Here is a 20,720-nt window from a genome sequence, read left to right as displayed (position 1 = left end):
AACTTAAAATGTTTAATGTAAGTTTAGGAACATTTATCCAAGGTGAAATAAAAAAAAATAGTATTCCAGTATAATCTCTCTCCGAGACCAGGGAGAAGAGTCGGTGGAAGAAGACTGGAAAAAATTTAAAGACTATCTACAGAAATATTGTAAAATTAATGAATGTTAGAATGATGTTGGATTGAAATTAAGTGGTTACCAGCTGTAATGCTTTAAGAGAATATGAAAAAAAAGGATTATAAATAGGTAATAATATAATGGTAAGGATTTGCTGAATCAACAATTTGTGGTGGAATACAAAAAAGGGAGGTATGAGGAGGTCTGGGAAACAAGTTAAAGGAAAATAAGCAACTGAAAAGTTATGTGTTTTTAATTTTCTTTATTCTGTATTTTTGTTATTTATCTGTTTTTTCTTCTTTTTCACTTTATTGTAATACTTTAAAAAATCTTAATAAATATCCTATTAAAAAAATAATCTCTCTCAGTAACTTCCCCACCTTCATATGAGATTGATGTATTTTTATGTCCAGGTTTTATGCAAATGAGCTAAGATTCCTTTTCACTGTTCAGCAAATGATTTCTAATTCTCTGCATCCTCTCATTGGCCCGCCTGAAGCATTGTCATGCCTCCTTCGACAAACTGCTTTTGGCATGATCTTCTCTGTGGCAGTTTCTTGCATATTGACCAAAATCACCATTGTGGTTCTGGCTTTCATGGCCACCAAACCAGGCTCCAAGATGACGAGATGGGTGGGGAAACCATTGTCCAACTCCATTGTTCTTTCCTACTTTCTTATTCAAGCAACCATTTGTACTGTGTGGCTGGCAACCCCTCCCCCATTCCCTGATTTAGATATGCATGCATGCAATGAACAAAGAAATTGTTCTGCTCTGAATCAATATATGAAATGACAAAGGTTTTCAGATATTTTGTGTAAAAAGCTAGTCAAAAAAACAACCTTTGATCCAAAAGCTTCAACAACACTTTCCCCATGTTGATAAACAATAAATCCTTCAACTGTATTCACACATGAGTGTACTTAATGTGGTCATATCTTAAAACAGCAATCCATATTTATTTAATTGTTGTATATTCATTAATTCATTAATCCACACCCATTTCTGTATATTCTGATCCCATTTCCTGTCTGCCATGATTTTTCATCCTAATTTAGAAAAAAAAGAAGTTCCTTCCATTTCTTCTTCTTCCATTCTTTCTCCAGGGAAATTGCCAGAAGCTTAATAGCTTTTGCATCTAATTTCACTCCAAATTTCACTCCAAATCCTTTCTCTCTCAGCTCTAGAATGCTTTTTAATCTCTCCGTCCATAGTTTCATTCCACTTCTCCAACATCATGACTACACCACTTGCCTGTTTCACTCCTCCAGTCACCTGTGTGAAGATTCTCTCCATTTCATTGTTTACTGCCTCCAGCTTTACCATTCCACTCTGCTGTTCTGGCAGTGCTTTATCAATTCTCCAAATGTTCTGTGTCTTCTTTAACCTCATCATTCTCTGGTCCATTTTCATTCACCGTCTTATCCATCTCAGCTCTGATCTCTTTTAGTTGCTGATCCAGTAATTGATGCAAGATGCCAACAGTCAATGGGGTGTCCAACAGTGTTTTTACAATACTGACTGTTCTTGGTCTTACTAACAGCTCACTCTCCACCTTAAGATCTTACAATCTCTACCTTAAGCTTGATTCTCCAATCTCCCGTCACCATGTCAGACTTCATTCCTCGCCCCCCCCCCACCCGTGCCATAGAATAAAACATAGCTTCACTTTGCAGTCAGCACTTGCTTCAAAAGGACAGCAAGTTAAAAATAAAATGAAAATTTCTAACTGTCCCATCACCCCTTACATGTTTTGAATCTTTCTCAGTTGCAATAAAAACATATTTATTTATTTATTGCTTTCAGCCTTTTAATATTGCAGACAGCTCACATTCCAGATTTGAATTTCAACCAGCAAATAAATCACTTCATTTGTAATCTATAACAGTCTCAAAAGTATTTAAAGAAAGGGAGGTTTTACCTATGGCTGACCCCCAGTACTATTATGTACTGTTTGGGCGTGATGAAGGTTCCTCTGCTCCGGGTCACCCACCCTTATCTGGTTCCCCAATACACCTTGTTCTACCTTCATGGAAAGCTGCTTTCTGAGGGAATCAAAGGTGAATCCTTGTTCTCTCTTTTTTTCCCAAACAGAATGTGATAACCAAGTTGGCCTGGCTATCATTTTTCACCACATTATTATGTCTGTTGAAAGACTGTTGACAGTAGATGTTTAGTCCACCCTCTTCTTCCCAGTATAACTTTTCCTCCCTACAAAGTAAGACCAGCTGAGACTTTGGCTATGATAAGGAAAACATGATTTTCTTTTGAAATCTGATAGAAAACCTACAATTCAGAACTGATCATTATCTCCCATCCCATCTGATTATCAAATTAATCATAATCACTGCTGCTCCTTCTCCTCATCCCAGGGGTTTTCAGAAGGCACATAAACACGATAAACTAAAAGTGGATGACACAATGAACAGCCCCTGTGCCCTTCAGAGCGCATGCTAGATCCAAGGCTCTCTCAGACTGGTCACTGATTTCTTTACACAGAGCAGATCCATTTTTTGTGTGTGCATTCCAGTGAGACTTTCTGAAGCAAGAACATTTGAATGATAATGTGCAGGGTTCCTATTGCTCTATGTTCTATTAGAGATCCACTTCCAATTCTTCACCAATACTATCAATCTGGGGACTTCATCATTGGTGGCATTATGTCTCAAATCTATATAGCTTCAAGTATATTAACCTTCCACAAACCTCCCTCTCCTGAATTATTTGATGACATATTGTAAGGAATTGTGGATTTTTAAAATTTTATATATACATAGATATTTTAAATGTTTTTTAAATCCTTCATGAGTATATGTCTGCATTTGATATGTGGTAATTTAAGAAGATGGTGATGATTCCGACTTCTCCTTCTCTGTACTTCAGATGTTTATGATGGGCTGGGGAAGTTCTCAAAATGCTTTGTGCAAGATCTGCCAACCTTAGGTTCATAATTTCAATATATAAGGCAGGTCTAAAACTAGCATTTATCCATTATAAGATTACAAGAGAGTATAAACAGGATTGTTCACTTTCATTGCATTTAGGTTTTCAGGCTATTTCCCATGGAATACTTTGGATATAGAAAATCCATATTTGGCTTTTCTCAAACCTGCCACAAATGGTTAATCACTCATATTTGAAAGTGATCTTATACGTTTTGGACAGTACTTGTATGACTGGGTGATCAGGCACTGTCAACTCATTTAAGCATACTACTACTATCACCATCATTATCATCAGTTGCAGTATGGTTATAGCTGCTTCCTCTCTGCAAACAAAAAGTACATTCCTACATGAGATATGGCTCTAGGTCATATTCTGTTGTGGTATATCCACTAAGGGTCCACAGACCAATATGACATTGTACTGATAGATTTGTTTTCTCATTTCCAAACGATTAGAGTATAATAGTCATAATAGAGTCATAAAACAGTAACAAAAAACCTTCGGTGTTTGAGATTTCTCTCATGCATGCTACATATTTCAATGGATTAAATCCATATTCATTCAATGGAGTTTGACTCCTCATTCATTCATTCATTCATTCAAGTTTTGTGTGAATGTTGACATGTACATAATATAAACCCTTTTACTTTCTGAGATTTTCAGAAAACAATAGCAAGGGGAAAGGTTAGTGTTTTGCAAGCCTCTGCTCATAAAGGTTGTAATTTGACAGCATTCAAAGCCATGCCAAGAGATGACTCTACAGTGAGTCACATCCCTACCTACCTGCCTACCTATCTGAAAAAACTTCCTTGGACTGTGGGCATATAATCTATTTCTCTAATTATGTTATACAATATGTTCCTCTCCTTACAGGCCAATGACACAACTCTACCAGCATATTCTGGCCTTGGCATTTGCTGTGAGGGAGATCAATGAAAACCCACATATCCTTCCCAATATCACACTGGGGTTCCACATCTATAATAGCCATTTCATTGCCAGATGGATCTATCAAGCCTCACTAGCAGTTCTCTCCAGGAAAGGAAGATTCATCCCTAATTACAAGTGTGATGTTGAGGACACTCCCATAGCTGTCATTGGGGGGTCAAACTCAGATTCATGTCTCCAGATGGCCACCATCCTTTGTATGTACAAGATGCCCCAGGTAAGATGTGTTCATGGAGAATGGGCAGAGATGAGAATGTGTACACTCGTCTTTGATGACATCCTTTCAGCTTGAATGTTGGTACTTAAACAGTTGTGTACTTAAAAATTGGAGGTGTGCCATAGACCTCAAGGAAAAAACAATTGTGGCCTCAAGAAAATGGAGATTTTTGATATTGCCTGGAGCAGTTTTTGATACTGTCTGAAGTGGTGATAGGTCATAGCACAATTTGTTAGCACTTTTTTTTTTTTTTTGCATTTTATCTCACCATTTGCTGCCCTTACTTTTAGCTCATCTACGGCTCTTCTCCCATGATGGAAAACAATGTACAAACTCTTTTCTCCCACTGGATGTTCCCAGATGGGACTCATCAGTACAATGGGATACTCCAACTTCTCCTGCATTTCAGCTGGTTGTGGATTGGGGTGGTTTCTCAGAATGATGATGCTGGAGAGCGATTTGTACAAAATGTCCTTCCCCTGTATGCCCAGAGGGGTATCTGCTTTGATTTTATAGGAAGATTTCCTAAACTGAAGTTTTCTGGAGAGCTCAGTGAAATGGTGGCTGATGGTTCTGAAACAATACGTGTTGTTATGGGAAGCACTGCCAATGTTGTGGTTGTTCATGGTGAGATTCATACCATTTTGATAATGAGAACGATGCCAAAGGTTGCAGAAACGGATGATATACCAATGCATGCCACATCAAAAGTCTGGATAATGACTGCCCAGATGGAATTCACCTCATTCCCCATTCAGAGGGGCTGGGAAATTGATCTCCTCCATGGTGCTCTCTCCTTGGCAGTTTCCTCAAAGGAACTTGCAGGATTCCAGAAATTTGTTCAGATGAGAAACCCTGCCTCAGAAAGAGATGACAGCTTTCTCCAGCTTTTTTGGGAACAAGCATTCATCTGTTCTTTCTCCAATGCTTCTTTAGATAAGGAACATGAGGAATCATGCACTGGGGAGGAGAAGGTTGACAGCCTCCCTGGTTCTGTTTTTGAAATGAGCATGACTGCCCAAAGCTACAGTGTCTACAATGCTCTATATACTGTGGCACATGCTTTGCATGCCATGCAATGCTCCACGTTCAAAATTAGAGCAATGGCAAATGGAATGAAATTGGACTGTCTGAAGCAACAAATATGGCCGGTAAAATTCTGATCCTATTAATGCAAATGTCATATTCTAACACTCTGCTAAAAGTGGCCCCTAGTTTTGCAGTTCTTTTGTTGCTGAGAAAGTTTAATTGCATCCAACTTAATGGATGGAATATTGTATTTATTCTGAAGTGCGATTCCTATTCTCATTGCCACTTTGTCTGATTAGGTTGTTATGAATTCAGCAGGTAATTTTTCACATGCAACCCTTACACCCCTTTTTTGGAAGTTTTGCTACTGACCCTAGTTGATTTCAGAATTTGAACCCCCAATATTAAAATTGACAAAGTTTTGCATACCCTAGATTGTATCCTCTGAGGCTGAGCACATTTATTACTACGGAGGGCAGTCATCATATATGCTAGGAACTAAAGGTTTGTCTCACCGTGAATGCCCCAGAATGACTCCTTTAATTTTTGTACATTCCAGTTTGTCCAAATCTACTTAAACGGTTTTCTAGTTCCTCCTGTATGTGTCACTTCTTCCTTCATTTCTCTCCACTGCCTTTCTCAGTGTCCCACAACAGGAAGGACACCAGACTACTGCCTTTCCCCTTTTGCTCTTCTGTTGCCTTCTGATTTTATCCAAACACCTGGATCAAGGCCTGAGAGGTTGACCTCCCTCCTCCTCCTCACTCTCACTGAACCCAGACTCAGACCACTGCTTATCTGCTGATTGCCTAGCAACGCTTTGGCTGCCTTCCAATTCTTCCTCTCCTTGATAGCTAATAGAGTCTTCTCTAAAAAGGGGGGTCAAACTGCCCTTTTTTGATTCTGACAGTCAGTTCTCATCTGCAGAGTTGGTCCCTAGGTCAATCTTTGAGTCTAACTCATCCCCGACACTCTGGGGGGCCACGTTCCTAACACCCCTTCACTGAGCTGAAACACTATCCAACATCACAAACCAGCAGATAAATCAAAAGACACATCAGTACCTGCCCCACAGTGCACATCACATTGGAAATTAGTTTTGGGCCCATAGGTATGCTTTAGGAGAAGTAGCCTAGGGTAAAGTGGCCTGGAGAGAACATATGTTAACAAACACCTCTGTATTTGATGATGGCAGTGGATTCGAAGCGAGTTGGCAGACTGAAACTTAATTGGGACAAGACCAATGCAAGACATGAAACTATTATCTTCTTTTATTTATGTACAGATGCCATCTCATTGTGTGTTTAATGAGAATTGCCATTTAGGTTAGCCCAATTGGTCAGTTGATATAGTTTAAATAAATTATAAACCAAAGGTCTCAGAGGTCAACTGTAATCTCAATTATCTAATAAGGAATCCTTTTGTAGATCTTCATTATGGTTCCCCACCCGCAATTTAGCTCCAACACTTTCTGAGAAGTGTCTCCTTCAACAATAGTGCCGGAGAAGAGATTTCCTTTGACCAAAAGGGAGCATTAGTAGCTGGCTTTGATATTATCAACTGGGTCACATTCCCAAATGAGTCCTTTCTTAGAGTCAAAGTTGGAAAAATGGACCCACAGGTTCCTCAAGAAAAGGGGCTCAGAATTCATAATGAGGCCATCGTATGGCCCAGCAACTTCAACCAGGTAAATTCCATTTTATAGTATCTTCCGTCCTTTGCTCAGTGTTAAATCTGATGTCTCCTCAGGTCTTGGCTAGACATGGTTAGAAGATCCATTGCCATTGCACTTACCTGGAGCCATTTCACCAACCAAAATAACTCTCCAAAGCGGTTATTGCAAACATGGCAGGGAACATTGGGAGATGAACACACAGCTGAAAACCTCTGGGAACATGAACTTATGCACTGAAATGCATATTGAATCAGAATAATTAAGTCAAATAATGATGGAATCACTACTATGTTTGTAATATCCTTCAAAGAGTAATCCTTAAAAATTAGCAGACACAGAGCATGCCTATAATTGGAGGACCGCCAGTGTTCTGGAAAAAGTTCAAGAAATATTACTTGAAGACAATGCTATTACATAAGACAATGCTCACAGGAACGCAACATGCAAACTAATATGTTTAGAACCTGACCAAGCAAAGGTCACCATTAAAAACAAATATTAATGCAATATACAAAATAAAAATAAATTGAAATCACAGAAAGTCATTGGGCGACCTGGCAGCGACAGCTCCAGCCCCCAGGGATCTCCAGGAAGGAATAAAGACTCTGTTAACCTGTTATGGAATTAAAATTTGGCCACAACTTTATTAAACTCTCAAATGTAGGAAGACCTTGGCTTAAGTATTGTGCGTGTATCCCAGCCCCACAGCTGGGGGAACTGGGGCTCGTTAGGGTAAATGGGATATGGGGGTGCACTGCGAGACATATGTGCACGCAGGCAGCCCACGCCATATCCAGACACGCAGGGTAGTTCATTGACAACCTTTCAGTGTATGGCCTGTGGCACCCTTTATATAACCCCTTTAAAGAGGGGACTCTGGAATTGTCGCCACAGGGGAGTGAGTCACCACTTCACGCCCCTATTATAGGGAAGAAAAGACTAAAGGATTCCACCCAAGGCCTTAAACTGCCAAATTGTGACAAATTGCTATGGGGAAGAAAAAAACCTGTCAATACAGGAAAATTTCTTCCCAGTTCGTCAACAGCAACCAGTCAATAGACTGTAGCAGTGCCCGCTAAACAGGATGAAAAAAGGTTAACCTGCAAACAACCTGCAAACAAGAAACATTAAACAAAGGGAGGGTAGGGAAGGTAAATCTCTTGAGCCAACTGCCTGGCTGCTGCTGGCTCCACCCCCTATTTATAAAACTGGCCCCACCTCCCAGCAGGCTTGGCATGAACCTCCAAAGAATAACACTGAGAGGCAGGCCAGTCCCTAGTTGCCAGTAAGTTCCCTGGTAACAGAAGCACCGTGTGTGATCTCGCAAAGGGCACCCACAATGTAAAGTGTGAGTGCTCAGTCTCTCATTTCAACTCCCCTCTCCCTGTCTTAGAAAACTTCCTGCCCAGACTCTATTTTGATTGACCAGTTCAGTTTGATTTGCAGATCCTCTGGGCTGTTATATTTGATATGACCTTCCTCTCAAAATATGGTGTTCTGTGTCTTCTTTGAGCTGTATTGGTAAAGGCAGTGTTCCCATTGATAATTAATTCTGACATGCAGCTACATAAAATGAATTTTCAAATATTATTGTCCTATTTCTAAACTGTGTATTTCACCACCTTTGCTGTGCCAGGAAGATGCACTCCCTGAAACTATTATCTTCTTTTATTTATGTACAGACACCACCTCCTTCTGTGTGCAATGAGAATTGTCATTTAGGTTACAGAAGGACCAAGAAGGAAGGGAAGCCTTCTTGCTGCTACGATTGTCTTCCATGTCCAGAAGGGAAGATCTCAAACCAGAAAGGTAGGAGTTAAACTGTAAAGGTAGGAGTTAAACTGTTCAAAAGCTATATCAGGATCTTGTTTGATATCACCACTGAGATTTGTATTTGGTATACAAATCTGAATAGCATGGGAGGGATATATACAATGACTCAATCCTCCAACCTTTTAGTTAACAGCCATATGCATTAACCCATTGCGCCAGAGGAGGGTTTTTTAAATAAAGCCAATTTCCAGATAATTCCTACACAATATATTTTTCTTAATTGTCTCCATAAGCTTGGCAGGAAAAAAGAGTTTTCTGATGTCTAAAGTTTACTATAGAAGATACCTTCTGGTTCACTATTGAAAAAAATATTCCAAAGGAGTGGGTCCATTAACAATAAAGACTTGGTCCCAATACCTCAAGAAAAGCAAACCACCTATAGATTACCTCAAACATCAAGCTAGAAAAGAAGGGTTAGGGCTGTTCCTTTAATAACCTTGACCTCAGTTGAGGGCTCTGCAAATTAGTACAGGGACCTTGAATCTGGCTTGCTAATAGAGGACTAGCCAGTGTTGGCATGCTAACAGAGGTCTCATGTGTTGTCAGCTATGTACCACCATTAACAGAGGTCAGGCTATCACACTCCCTCGGAATGGAAATAGCTGGCAGACCAGCTAGCCAGATAGTGGATGTTCGGAATAAAACCTCATACCAGTAGACTGCTACCCACTTGACATAGGCCCAGGATGTGGACTGCTTGGCAATCAAAGCTGAATATGACCTCTAAATATGAGGATTTCTCTTTTGCAACTGTTCTCGGCATCATAATTCAAGGCTCTACAGTACATAAATTCTGCCAAGCATCACAAAATGGATTTCCACATATTTAATTCTGTCTTGTCTTTTTCAGACGTGGATGTTTGCTTTGAATGTCCTGGGGACCAGTATCCAAACCATTTCCAGGATGGATGCCTTCCAAAACAAATAACTTTCTTGTCTTATGGAGAACCTTTGGGCATAATTTTGTCCTCTTTGGCTCTCTCCTTTTCTCTCCTCACTGCTTTGGTTCTTGGAATATTCCTGAAGCACATGGATACTCCCATAGTCAAGGCCAACAACCGGAACCTCACCTACACTCTCCTCATCTCCCTCTTGCTTTCCTTCCTTTGTGTTTTGCTATTCATTGGCCAGCCTGGAGCACTGACATGCCTCCTTCGACAAAGTGCTTTTGGTATGATCTTCTCTGTGGCAGTTTCTTGCATATTGGCCAAAACCATCATTGTGGTTCTGGCTTTCATGGCCACCAAACCAGGCTCTAAGTTGAGGAGATGGGTAGGGAAACCATTGTCCAACTCCATTGTCCTTTCCTGCTTTCTTATTCAAGCCACCATTTGTACTGTGTGGCTGGCAACTTCTCCCCCGTTCCCTGATTTAGACATGCATACAATGATAAAAGAAATGGTTCTGCTCTGTAATGAGGGGTCAGTCCTTATGTTTTACTTTGTGCTGGGCTACATGGGCTTCCTGGCTTCTGTCAGCTTTATTGTGGCCTTTCTTGCTCGGAGGTTGCCTGACAGCTTTAATGAAGCCAAGTTCATTACCTTCAGCATGCTGGTCTTTTGCAGTGTTTGGCTGTCCTTTGTCCCAACATACCTGAGCACAAAAGGAAAATACATGGTGGCTGTGGAGATCTTCTCCATCTTGGCCTCCAGTTTGGGGTTACTGGGGTGCATCTTTTTTCCCAAATGCTATATTATTTTACTGAGGCCTGAACTGAATACCAAGGGACAGTTAATTAGAACAACAAAGAATCAGCCCAGCTGACAGAAAAATACAAAATGAGAACACAAAGATCACCCCTTACATATTTTTAATCTTTATCAGTTGCAATATAATAAAGCATGTGTAATGGTTCTAGGGGTTGCTCGTGCGTAAATCGACGCCACACCTGGCTAGGTTACCTGGGTGAACCTTTTCTGTCCAGACAGCCACTCACCCGTGGCTGTCTCAATCGCTGGCAGAATCCGTCAGTGGGCGTTTCTTGAACTTCTTCCAGCAAAGAAGCTCTTTGACGCCTAGTCTCCTCCTACTCTCCCTGCGCGGAAGCATTCTGCGCAGGGAGGGTGTGGGCAGTGGAGGACCCATGCTCTCCCCGCTGGTCTCCGGCGAGGAGTCATGGAGCCACCTCGCTGATTCCCCCATCTGCCCCCCTTCTCCACTGGTGCTACGCTGAATTCCTTCCCCAGAAGATGGGCTGCTTCTCTCCCTCCCGGGACGCTCTCCGGAACCCCTCTGGAGCCCTCCCTCTCCCTCGGGCTCCGATGGCAGTTCCCTGACATCCACCTCCCCCCCAGGACCCCCTCCACCCCGGCGCGATTTTCCGATTCAACCGCGCCTCTTTCCTCGCCCGACGATGCGGGGAATCCCCTGAAGGAGCTGTCACCATCCTCTGAGGATTCAAAACCAGCTTCCCACCCGCTCTGATCTCTTCCCGCGGGGTGGACCTCCCAGTCTGATTCTTCTCCCTCTGACACCTCCACTCCCTCCTCTTCGGAGGCAGGAAAACCCACAAAGTCCCCTTCGTCATCTGTGGTTCCAAATTCTTCCTCCCAGAACCTTGCTAGTGGTTTTGGTTTATCCGGGAACAAACGGTGGAATTCTCCCACCAGATAGCCGTCATTGATTGATTCGGCAGGGACCCACGTGTTTTCTGACCTGGGTTCTCCCTCCCAAGCTACCAAGTACTCCACCTGGCAGCCTCGCCACCTTGAATCGAGTATTTCCATGGCTTGGTTGCGGTGTTCCCTCTCCTCTACCAGCAGGTGGGTGGCGACTTCTCCCTCCCGCCCCGGAAATTCCCGCCCCTCCCTGTATGGTGAAAGTAGGGACCTATGGAACACCGGATGTATCTTCATGCTGTCAGGCAACTTGAGCTTGAATGCCACGGGGTTCACCTGCTGTGTTACCTCAAAAGGCCCCAGCCGCCTCGGCTGCAACTTCTTGCACCCTCCCTTTAGGGGTAACCCTTGGGTTGATAACCACACCCGGTCTCCCACCCGTATGGCCTCCCCCTCCCGACGGTGCTTGTCCGCCTGCCTCTTGTAAACTTTCTTGCCCTGCTCCAAGTTCATCTTGAGTTGCTGGTGCAAGGCCTCCATTTCTTCTACAAACTGATCTGCTGCGGGTACACTCCATCCTTCCTCCCCCCTCCCCAGGAAGGCCCTGGGGTGACACCCATAATTGGCCATGAACGGGCTCATTCCCGTGGACACATGTTCAGCGTTATTGTACGCAAATTCAGCCAACGCTAGTTTCTCTACCCAATCGTTCTGTCTCTCGCTGACGTAGCAGCGTAGGTATTGCTGGAGTATACTGTTCACTCTTTCTGTTTGTCCATTGGTTTCCGGGTGCCTCGCCGTCGAGAAGCCCACCTCGACCTGTAGCAAGCTCATGAACTTCCCCCAGAACCTGGAAGTAAATTGTTTCCCACGATCCAAGATGACCCTCGAGGGATCCCCATGCAGCCTGAAAATGTGATCCACAAACAACTTGGCTGTCTCCTCTGCCGTCACCGCGTGTGAGCAAGCTATGAAATGGCACATTTTTGTCAGTAGATCGACTACTACCATGACTGCTGTCTTCCCCCTTGACTTGGGCAAATCTGTCATAAAATCAATGGACACCACCTCCCAGGGCCTTCCCAGTGTAGGTAAGGGTTCCAGTAACCCTGCGGGGGCAGCTCTCTCCCCCTTTGCCTTCTGGCATCGGTCACACCCCCGTACATATTCCTGTACGTCTTCCCTCACCTTTGGCCACCAGAACTGCCTGGTAACGAGCAGCATGGTCTTGTGCTGTCCAAAGTGCCCAGCTGTTGGGTTGTCGTGGAGTTGTTGGAGTACCTTCCCCCTCAAGGTCTCCCCCGGTACATACAGTGCCCCCTTATAGTACAGTAGCCCTTCTTTTTCCTCAAACCCTCCATGGCTTTCCCTTCCGTCCCAGAGTTCCCTGATTTTCGCTTGAGCGAACGCGGCGTCTCTAGTAAGCCCAGCCAGTTCTCGTTTCCCAACCAAGGCTCCCCCACACACCCATGGATCCTCGGGAAACACATGTCGGATCTCCGGCGGTCCCTCTCCTTCCATGTACTCCGGTTTCCGGGAGAGAGCATCTGCTCTTACGTTTTCCTCTCCCGGGACGTATCGGATCTCGAAGGAAAACTTGGAGAACTCCTGAGCCCATTGAATTTGTCTCTGGTTGAGCACTCGCGCGGTCCGGCAGTATTCCAAGTTCTTGTGGTCAGTACAAACCTGGATCTTGTGCCGCGCCCCTATCAACAGATGTCTCCATTGCCGAAAAGCCGCATAGATCGCAAGCAGTTCGCGGTCATACACTGTATAGTTTTGCTCTGACTTGCTCAGCTTCCTTGAGAAAAAGGCACACGGCCTCCAGCCCTGCTTGGCCCCTGGTTGCAAAAGGACCGCTCCAACGGCTCTGTCGGACGCGTCCGTCTCCAGTCTCATGGGCTTCTCCAGATCAACATGCTGGAGCTGCTCTTCCAAAGCAAACGCCTTCTTCAGTCTTTCAAAGGATTGCTGGGCACTTTCTGTCCACGCAAACTTCTTTTTGCTACTGAGACAATCTGTGATGGGTGCTGTCAAGTGAGCAAAGTTCTTTATGAACTTTGGAGGTCAATGACGTCCGGGGGTCCGGCACACTTCCTGCGCGGCTCTGGTCTTCCCCCCTGGGACCTTTGACTCAGCAGAGCGTAAACACAGCGGAACAGAAGCAGGAAACGTTCTTCGTGTGAAGGCAATAATTCAGGCTGAAACGCAGCAGTCTCCTTATCTCTAAAGTCTTTATTCCTTAGCAAAACACAACAGCAATAAATCTCCTGCCAGGCGACAGAGCACACATCTTGCTCCTTTCTCCACGGAGCTAACACGCACACTGAAAGAACACAGAGAAACCACTCCCTTCAGTGTTCTAAACCCGCCCTCAGAATGTGAGGCGTCATCACTCAGAACTCTTAACCCTGTAAGTTCTGAGCCTCTCCTAACACCCCCTCTCGAATCACGTTCTGAGAGGACCTCTGAGTGTTCAACACTTTCCCCATTGCTTTCCGCCCCTTCCTGGCATCGTTATTAGGCACCTGTTGAACCTCACAAACCTCAGGTTCGCACTGTGCGAAACCAACCCACGCATTAGTGACCTGAAACCTCTCAGGTGGAATTCCCTTTGTAACCCGCGATGACCGCCTGGGCACAAACTGGGGTGCTCCTTTTGACCCACTGGGGCCCGCGTGTGCGTCTTCCTCATCAGACGACTCCCCCTCTGACTTGACACGTCTGTGAGCTTTCTCCATTATGCGCACAGGAGATGAGGGCTCACTCTTGGACACTCCCTTAACAACCTGTGGAGACGCCCTACTCTGTTCAGGGACCTGGTCTCCACCAGCAGGTTCAGGCTCTGGCTCTCCTTCCTCCTCAAAGTCAGACAGACAATCTGAGTGAACGTCAGAGCGCGCTTTGCGCCTTGCCCAACCATCCTGCTCAAAGAACTCAGCCTGTTTACTGACCAGAAGCTTGGTCTGATCACCTTCTGGGTATGCGAATCTCCACCCTTTTGTCGCAGGCTCATATCCACAGAAGATCATTTCCTGGTACCTTGGACCACCCTCCTGCTGCAGAAACTTTGGTACAGGCACCATGGCTCTGCTACCAAAAGTGCGAAAGAAATGCACAAGCGGCTTCTGCCGATGAAGCAGGAAATACGGGGTGTCACCTACCACTGCATTGTAGCACCTGTTCATCGTGAAATTAGCTGTCTTTACCGCCTCCCCCCAAAAACTTTGAGGCAAACCAGAGTCATCCAGTAGAATCTCTGATGCTCGAACCAGAGCTTTACTCCTAAGCTCTGCCACGCCACTGTCCTGAGGAGAAGTCACCTTGTGACGTATCCCCCTCTGGCGAAAGAAACCCTTTAGCGCAGACCCAGTGACCTCTGAACCTCGGTCACATTTGAACCCCTGCACCTTGGTGGAGAACCTTAGTTCCACCTCTGCAACCCAATCTTTGATCAGTTGTGTTGTCTCCTCCTTAGTTTTCAGCGTGAAAGCCCATGCGTTCTGCGTATAATCATCTGTCAGCACCGCCAGCCACTTGGCCTTGCCCAGACTTGGCTGTGGCATATCAGAAAGGTCTGCATGCACAAGCTCAAAAGGCTTTGTGGTTACTCTCTCCACCCTGGGATGGCTAAATCCCTTGTTTCTGGCTTTCCTGCAAGCTTTGCAATTCAAAGGTTGACCACATTCTTTTACCTTGCAACCTTTGGTGCACTCTGATAACATCTGAACGTCCTCACAGGACCCATGTGACATTCTCTTGTGCCACACGCAAGCACACGACACATGAGTGTGATCAGTGGCTTTCCCAGTATTCCCCTCACCCTCCAGAGGTGTTTCCAGAACAAAGAGGTTGTTCTGATCCTTTTCAACACTTATGAGCTTCTTCCCATCTCTGGAAATTGTGCAAACATTTTTTTCAAAACTCACTGAATATCCCTCCTGTAAAAGGCACGGTACAGACAACAGGCAATGTTTTATCTCAGGGAGAACATAGACCTTCAGTTCAGCCTGTAAAAAAGAGACAAACATGTTAACAACATGGGTTATACGTCCCTGTGAACCTGTAGCAAATTTAACTGTTTTCTCAGTTGAAACAGCCTTGCAGTTCCACATTTGTCCATCAGGTGGCGCTGTGACCAGATGGCCATTCGCAGCCGAGTCAACAACCCAACGTAGGACCCTCCCCCCTCCGGAGTTGTCCTTCTTTGTTGCCTTAGCAACTGACTTCCTGCTGCCCCCGACCTTGGGGCTCTCGCTGCAGGTGTTCTCCAAAACAGCCATCGACGCAGTCAGCTGATAAGCGTTCCCACGCCTGCCCACTCTGCAGGCCCAGTTGCCATGGAAACCCGGCTGGTTCCCATGGGAAGCGACCTTGGAAACATCCTGCCCTGGCTCCCTTGCTCTCTGTGGGCAGTTGCGACGCAGATGGTCAGCCGAAGCACAAACAAAACATCGCCGTGTAGAAAACTTTGCAAACTTGCCTTTGGTCTTCTCTGCCCCCCCAACCTTTCCAGCAGCACTGCTGTTGGGGAAATGGCTTTTGGCTTCTGCTGTGGTTTCTCTGCAAACCCCCTCCAGCTCCTGCCAAACAGCCTGGGCACTCTCAAGACCCTTGGAATGGCTTGCACCCCCATTCTCTGGTGCAAAGCTCTTCTCTTCTCCCAGCTGCTCTCTAGCATGTAGCTCATATGTAGGGGCATTCCGGCAGCCCTCCAACACAGTCCCAGCCCCCTCTGGGCCTTCTGGGCGTCCCTCAGCCCCTCTTGGACTTCCAGCCCCCTCTGGGCTTCTTGGGCGTCCCTCAGCCTCTCCTGGGCTTGGTGCTTCCTCAGAGCAATTCTCAGCCCCCTCTGGCCTGGCTCCCACTGCTTTCTTCAGTGCCTGCCTTCTCCTGGCCCAGGGCTTGCTCCCGTCCACCTTATCAAAAGGGATTGACGACTTCTGGCTGTCTGCCATCTCTGCCTCGGGGCCCGGCCTACTTACGGTACCTCCCGGTCCGGCAGATCTCAGCTCCTCCCGGCTGGCTCCAGCTACTCCTTAGCTGGCCTTTGGCTGCTCCTCAGCCTCTTTGCCTGCAGTCTCCCTTCCCAGCGTCTCATCAGCTGGCCTTTGGCTGCAGTCTCTCACACACGAACGTTTCTTATCTTTATTGCTGATCTCCCATAACCTTTGGGGGTCAATGACGTCCGGGGGTCCGGCACACTTCCTGCGCGGCTCTGGTCTTCCCCCCTGGGACCTTTGACTCAGCAGAGCGTAAACACAGCGGAACAGAAGCAGGAAACGTTCTTCGTGTGAAGGCAATAATTCAGGCTGAAACGCAGCAGTCTCCTTATCTCTAAAGTCTTTATTCCTTAGCAAAACACAACAGCAATAAATCTCCTGCCAGGCGACAGAGCACACATCTTGCTCCTTTCTCCACGGAGCTAACACGCACACTGAAAGAACACAGAGAAACCACTCCCTTCAGTGTTCTAAACCCGCCCTCAGAATGTGAGGCGTCATCACTCAGAACTCTTAACCCTGTAAGTTCTGAGCCTCTCCTGTAGAAGTTGCTGAACCCTAAGAACCTCTGCACATCCTTCCGGGTTTTGGGGGCTTTCCATTCCAGCACTGCCTTCACCTTGCTTGGGTCCATAGCTAGGCCCTTGTCTGACAACTTGTACCCCAGAAACTCGACCTCTCTGGCGTGAAATTGGCATTTTTCCAGCTTGACCCACAACTGGTGCTTCTGCAGTCTCTGTAGCACTTCCCTGACGTCTCTGACGTGTTGCTTCTCATTGTCTGAATAGATTAAGACGTCATCCAAAAAGGCTACGCAATTCTTGTACAGCAGGGGCCCCAACACGTGGTGCATGAATGCTTGAAAGCATGCGGAGCCCGATTGTAATCCAATGGCATGACTAAGTACTCAAAAGCCCCCAGGGGGGTGAACATGGTAGTTTTCCATTCGTCCCCCTCCCTTATCCTAATCAAATTGTATGCTCCCCTGAGGTCCAGCTTGGTAAAAAATTTCCCCTGCCTCATCCGTGTTAAAATGTCGTCAATCCTGGGCATTGGGAAGGTCATGGGTTCTGACACCAGGTTTAAGGCCCTGTAATCCACGACTAATCTGGGCTGATTAGTCTCTTTTTTGTCCACAAAGAACACCGGACTGCCCCCCCACCGCCTTTGATTCCCTTATGAACCCCCTCTTCAGGTTCTTGTCAATAAATTGCCGCAACTCCTGCATCTCCCGGTCGGACATGGCATACAGCTTACCCACCGGCAACTGAGCCCCTGGGAGTAAGTTGATTTGGCAGTCAAAGGGCCTGTGGGGGGTAGTCTATCTGCCTCCTTCTCGCTGAAGACTTCCTTCAGCTCAGCATATTGTGGTGGCACCTCCCCTTTTTGTTCCACTGCCAGCCCAGCCACCCTGGCCACCGTCATTCTTGGGTTCTCCCCTCCCAGACAGTGTCCTAAGTAGTAAGCTGACCCAAAGGTGACTGACCACTGATGCCATGACACTACTGGATCATGCAGTGCCAGCCAGCTCATCCCCAGTATTATTGGGGGTCCTGTCAGTGTGGCCACGTGAAAGGCAATGGTCTCCGTGTGCCTAGAAACCCTCATTCGCATTGGCGGGGTCTGGTGTGTCACTCCCCCCCCCCCCCCAGAAGTTCCCTGCCATTGATGGTGGTCACTTGCAAGGGAAAATCTAGAGGCAGCAGGTGGAGTTGGTGCTCCAGAGCGAAGTCTCTGCTGAAGAAATTACACAAGCTGCCCAAATCCAGCAGTCCCTTAACTTTGACGGGGTGCCCATTCGGGAGTTCTAGCACCACTTCTATGGCTACAGCTGCCTTGGGAGGGTCAGGCTGGGGCACTTCTATTGGTTGCTGGCCTGGCTGCTGCCCCTGCTGGTTGGCAGCCAGGCGTTGTTGTTTCCCTGCGCCTGCCCTTCCTCCCCCTTCTCCTCACAGCCAGCAGCCCCCAACATCCCTTGCCAGGCTTTTCTTTGAGGGCAGACCTTAGCAAAATGTCCTGGTCGTTGACAGAGGAAACACTTCTTTGTAGTTTTCCACTCCTTTCCCTCCTTTTTACGACCTTCACTGGAGTTTGAAACCTCTCTCTCGCGCGCGCCATCAATTTCCATTGGCTCAGCTGCCTGGGAAGGCGGTCTCAGTATCTCAGGAATGCGGTAGTCATGGAAACGTTCCGCTCTCATTTCGCGCTTCTCCTGAGCCCGCGCTTCCTGGCGTACGCCAATAGCAAGCACAGCCTTGGTGAGCTCATCCAGCGACCGTGGTCGGGGCGCGTGGGACAACTCGTCTTTCACTGCGGGGGACAGACCCTCCTCAAACAACATTTGTATCGGTTCAGAGTCCAGATCCCACTCGAGCCGGTGGACTAACATCGCAAAACACGACCAGTAGTCTCTGACGGACTGGCTCCCCTGCTTGCACCCCATCAGTTCCCGCCGAGTCACACTTTGCTCCACTTCGCTGGAGAACATCGCATCCATCGCCTGGAAGAATTTCTTAAGGTCCTTCAAGGCATCATTTTGCGTCGCCATTAGGGGCCTGATCCATTCACGCGCCCCATCCTGCAGATGCCCCACAATGTAAGCCACCCTCTCCCCGTCATCAGCAAAGTCATCTTTCTGCAGTTCCAAAGTGTACTGTACTTCCGTTCGGAAAGCACTGTAATCTTGGGGCTTTCCACCAAACTTGTGTACCAGCCCCGGTACCTTCCTTGTGATGGGGGTGAGTCTGACGTGTGCATCCTGAGTCCGTCTTTTGTCCAGCCGCGCCGTCAGGATAGCTACATGCTGCTCCAAGTCTCGGTTCCTCTCTACCAGACTTCGCACTTCAGCTGGTTGCTCCGTCTCTCCGGCTGTCCTGGTTTGGCTCATCGTGCTGCCTCTCTGGGGCTGCGCACAAGCAACGTCGGTGACTGACGGATTGCTGTAATGGTTCTAGGGGTTGCTCGTGCATAAATCGATGCCACACCTGGCTAGGTTACCTGGGTGAACCCTTTCTGTCCGGACAGCCACTCACCCGTGGCTGTCTCAATCGCTGGCAGAATCCGTCAGTGGGCGTTTCTTCAACTTCTTCCAGCAAAGAAGCTCTTTGACGTCTAGTCGCCACCTACTCTCCCTGCGCGGAAGCCTTCTGCGCAGGGAAGGTGTGGGCAGCAGAGGACCCGTGCTCTCCCCGCTGGTCTCCGGCGAGGAGTCATGGAGCCACCTCGCCGATTACCCCATCTGCCCCCCTTCTCCACTGGTGCTACGCTGAATTCCTTCCCCAGAAGATGGGCTGCTTCTCTCCCTCCCGGGACGCTCTCCGGAACCCCTCTGGAGCCCTCCCTCTCCCTCGGGCTCCGATGGCAGTTCCCTGACAGCATGTTTTTATTTCTTTGCTTTCAGCCTTTTAATTTTGCACACAGCTCACATTCCAGATTTAAATTTCCACCAGCAAATAAATCACTTCAGTTGTAATCTATAACAGTCTCAAATGTAATTAATGAAAGGGAGGTTTTACCTATGGCTGACCCCCAGTACTTTTATGTACTGTTTGGGCGTGATGGAGGTTCCTCTGCTGTGGGTCACTCACCCCCATCTGGTTCCCCAATACAGCTTTCCCAGGGAATCAAAGGTGCATCCCTGTTCTCTCTGTTTTCCCAGACAGAATGTGATAACCAAGATGGCCTGGCTATCATTTTTCACCACATTATTATCTCTGTTGAAAGACTGTTGACAGGAGATGTTTCGTCCACCCTCTTCTTCCTTGGAAATCCTGCTAAGACCCAGTATAACTTTTCCTCCCTACTAAGTAAGACCAGCTGAGACTTTGGCTATGATAAGGAAAACATGATTTTCTTTTGAAATCTGATAGAAAACCTACAATTCAGAACTGATCATTATCTCCCATCCCATCTGATTATCAAATTAATCATAATCACTGCTGCTGCTTCTCCTCATCCCAGGGGTGTTTCAGAAGCCACATAAACACGATAAACTAAAAGTGGATGACACAATGAACAGCCCCTGTGCCCTTCAGAGCGCATGCTAGATCCAAGGCTCTCTCAGACTGGTCACTGATTTCTTTACACAGAGCAGATCCATTTTTGTGTGCGCATTCCAGTGAGACTTTCTGAAGCAAGAACATTTGAATGATAATGTGCAGGGTTCCTATTGCTCTATGTTCTATTAGGGATCCACTTCCAATTCTTCACCAATACTATCAATCTGGGGACTTCATCATTGGTGGCATTATGTCTCAAATCTATATAGCTTCAAGTATATTAAACTTCCGCAAACTTCCCTCTCCTGAACTATTTGATGACATATTGTAAGGAATTGTGGATTTTTAAAAATTTATATATACATAGATATTTTAAATGTTTTTTAAATCCTTCAT

The 20,720-nt window shown here is 46.4% G+C and overlaps 1 protein-coding gene across 1 annotated transcript; it reads left to right on the top strand.

Moving 5' to 3' along the window:
* Positions 1-3,814: 3,814 nt before the first annotated feature.
* Positions 3,815-10,529, top strand: LOC128398927 (vomeronasal type-2 receptor 26-like). Its single transcript, XM_053360193.1, has 6 exons — positions 3,815-3,825; positions 3,937-4,228; positions 4,519-5,379; positions 6,717-6,944; positions 8,615-8,741; positions 9,616-10,529. Exons 1-6 carry the CDS (start codon positions 3,815-3,817, stop codon positions 10,527-10,529), a joined length of 2,433 nt encoding a protein of 810 aa, XP_053216168.1.
* Positions 10,530-20,720: the final 10,191 nt, after the last annotated feature.

Source organism: Podarcis raffonei, chromosome 13 (assembly GCF_027172205.1).
Source record: "Podarcis raffonei isolate rPodRaf1 chromosome 13, rPodRaf1.pri, whole genome shotgun sequence".
NCBI classification, from domain to species: domain Eukaryota; kingdom Metazoa; phylum Chordata; class Lepidosauria; order Squamata; family Lacertidae; genus Podarcis; species Podarcis raffonei.
The sequence above is the reverse complement of the archived record's forward strand: the minus strand, read 5'-3'. Positions and strand labels throughout refer to the sequence as shown.

Bases quoted from the DNA above. Each gene is read 5' to 3' on its own strand.
- LOC128398927 (XM_053360193.1), top strand. The intron at 5,380-6,716 runs GTAAAATTCTGA...CCCGCAATTTAG, and splicing joins TGAAGCAACAAATATGGCCG to CTCCAACACTTTCTGAGAAG. The intron at 8,742-9,615 runs GTAGGAGTTAAA...TGTCTTTTTCAG, and splicing joins GAAGATCTCAAACCAGAAAG to ACGTGGATGTTTGCTTTGAA.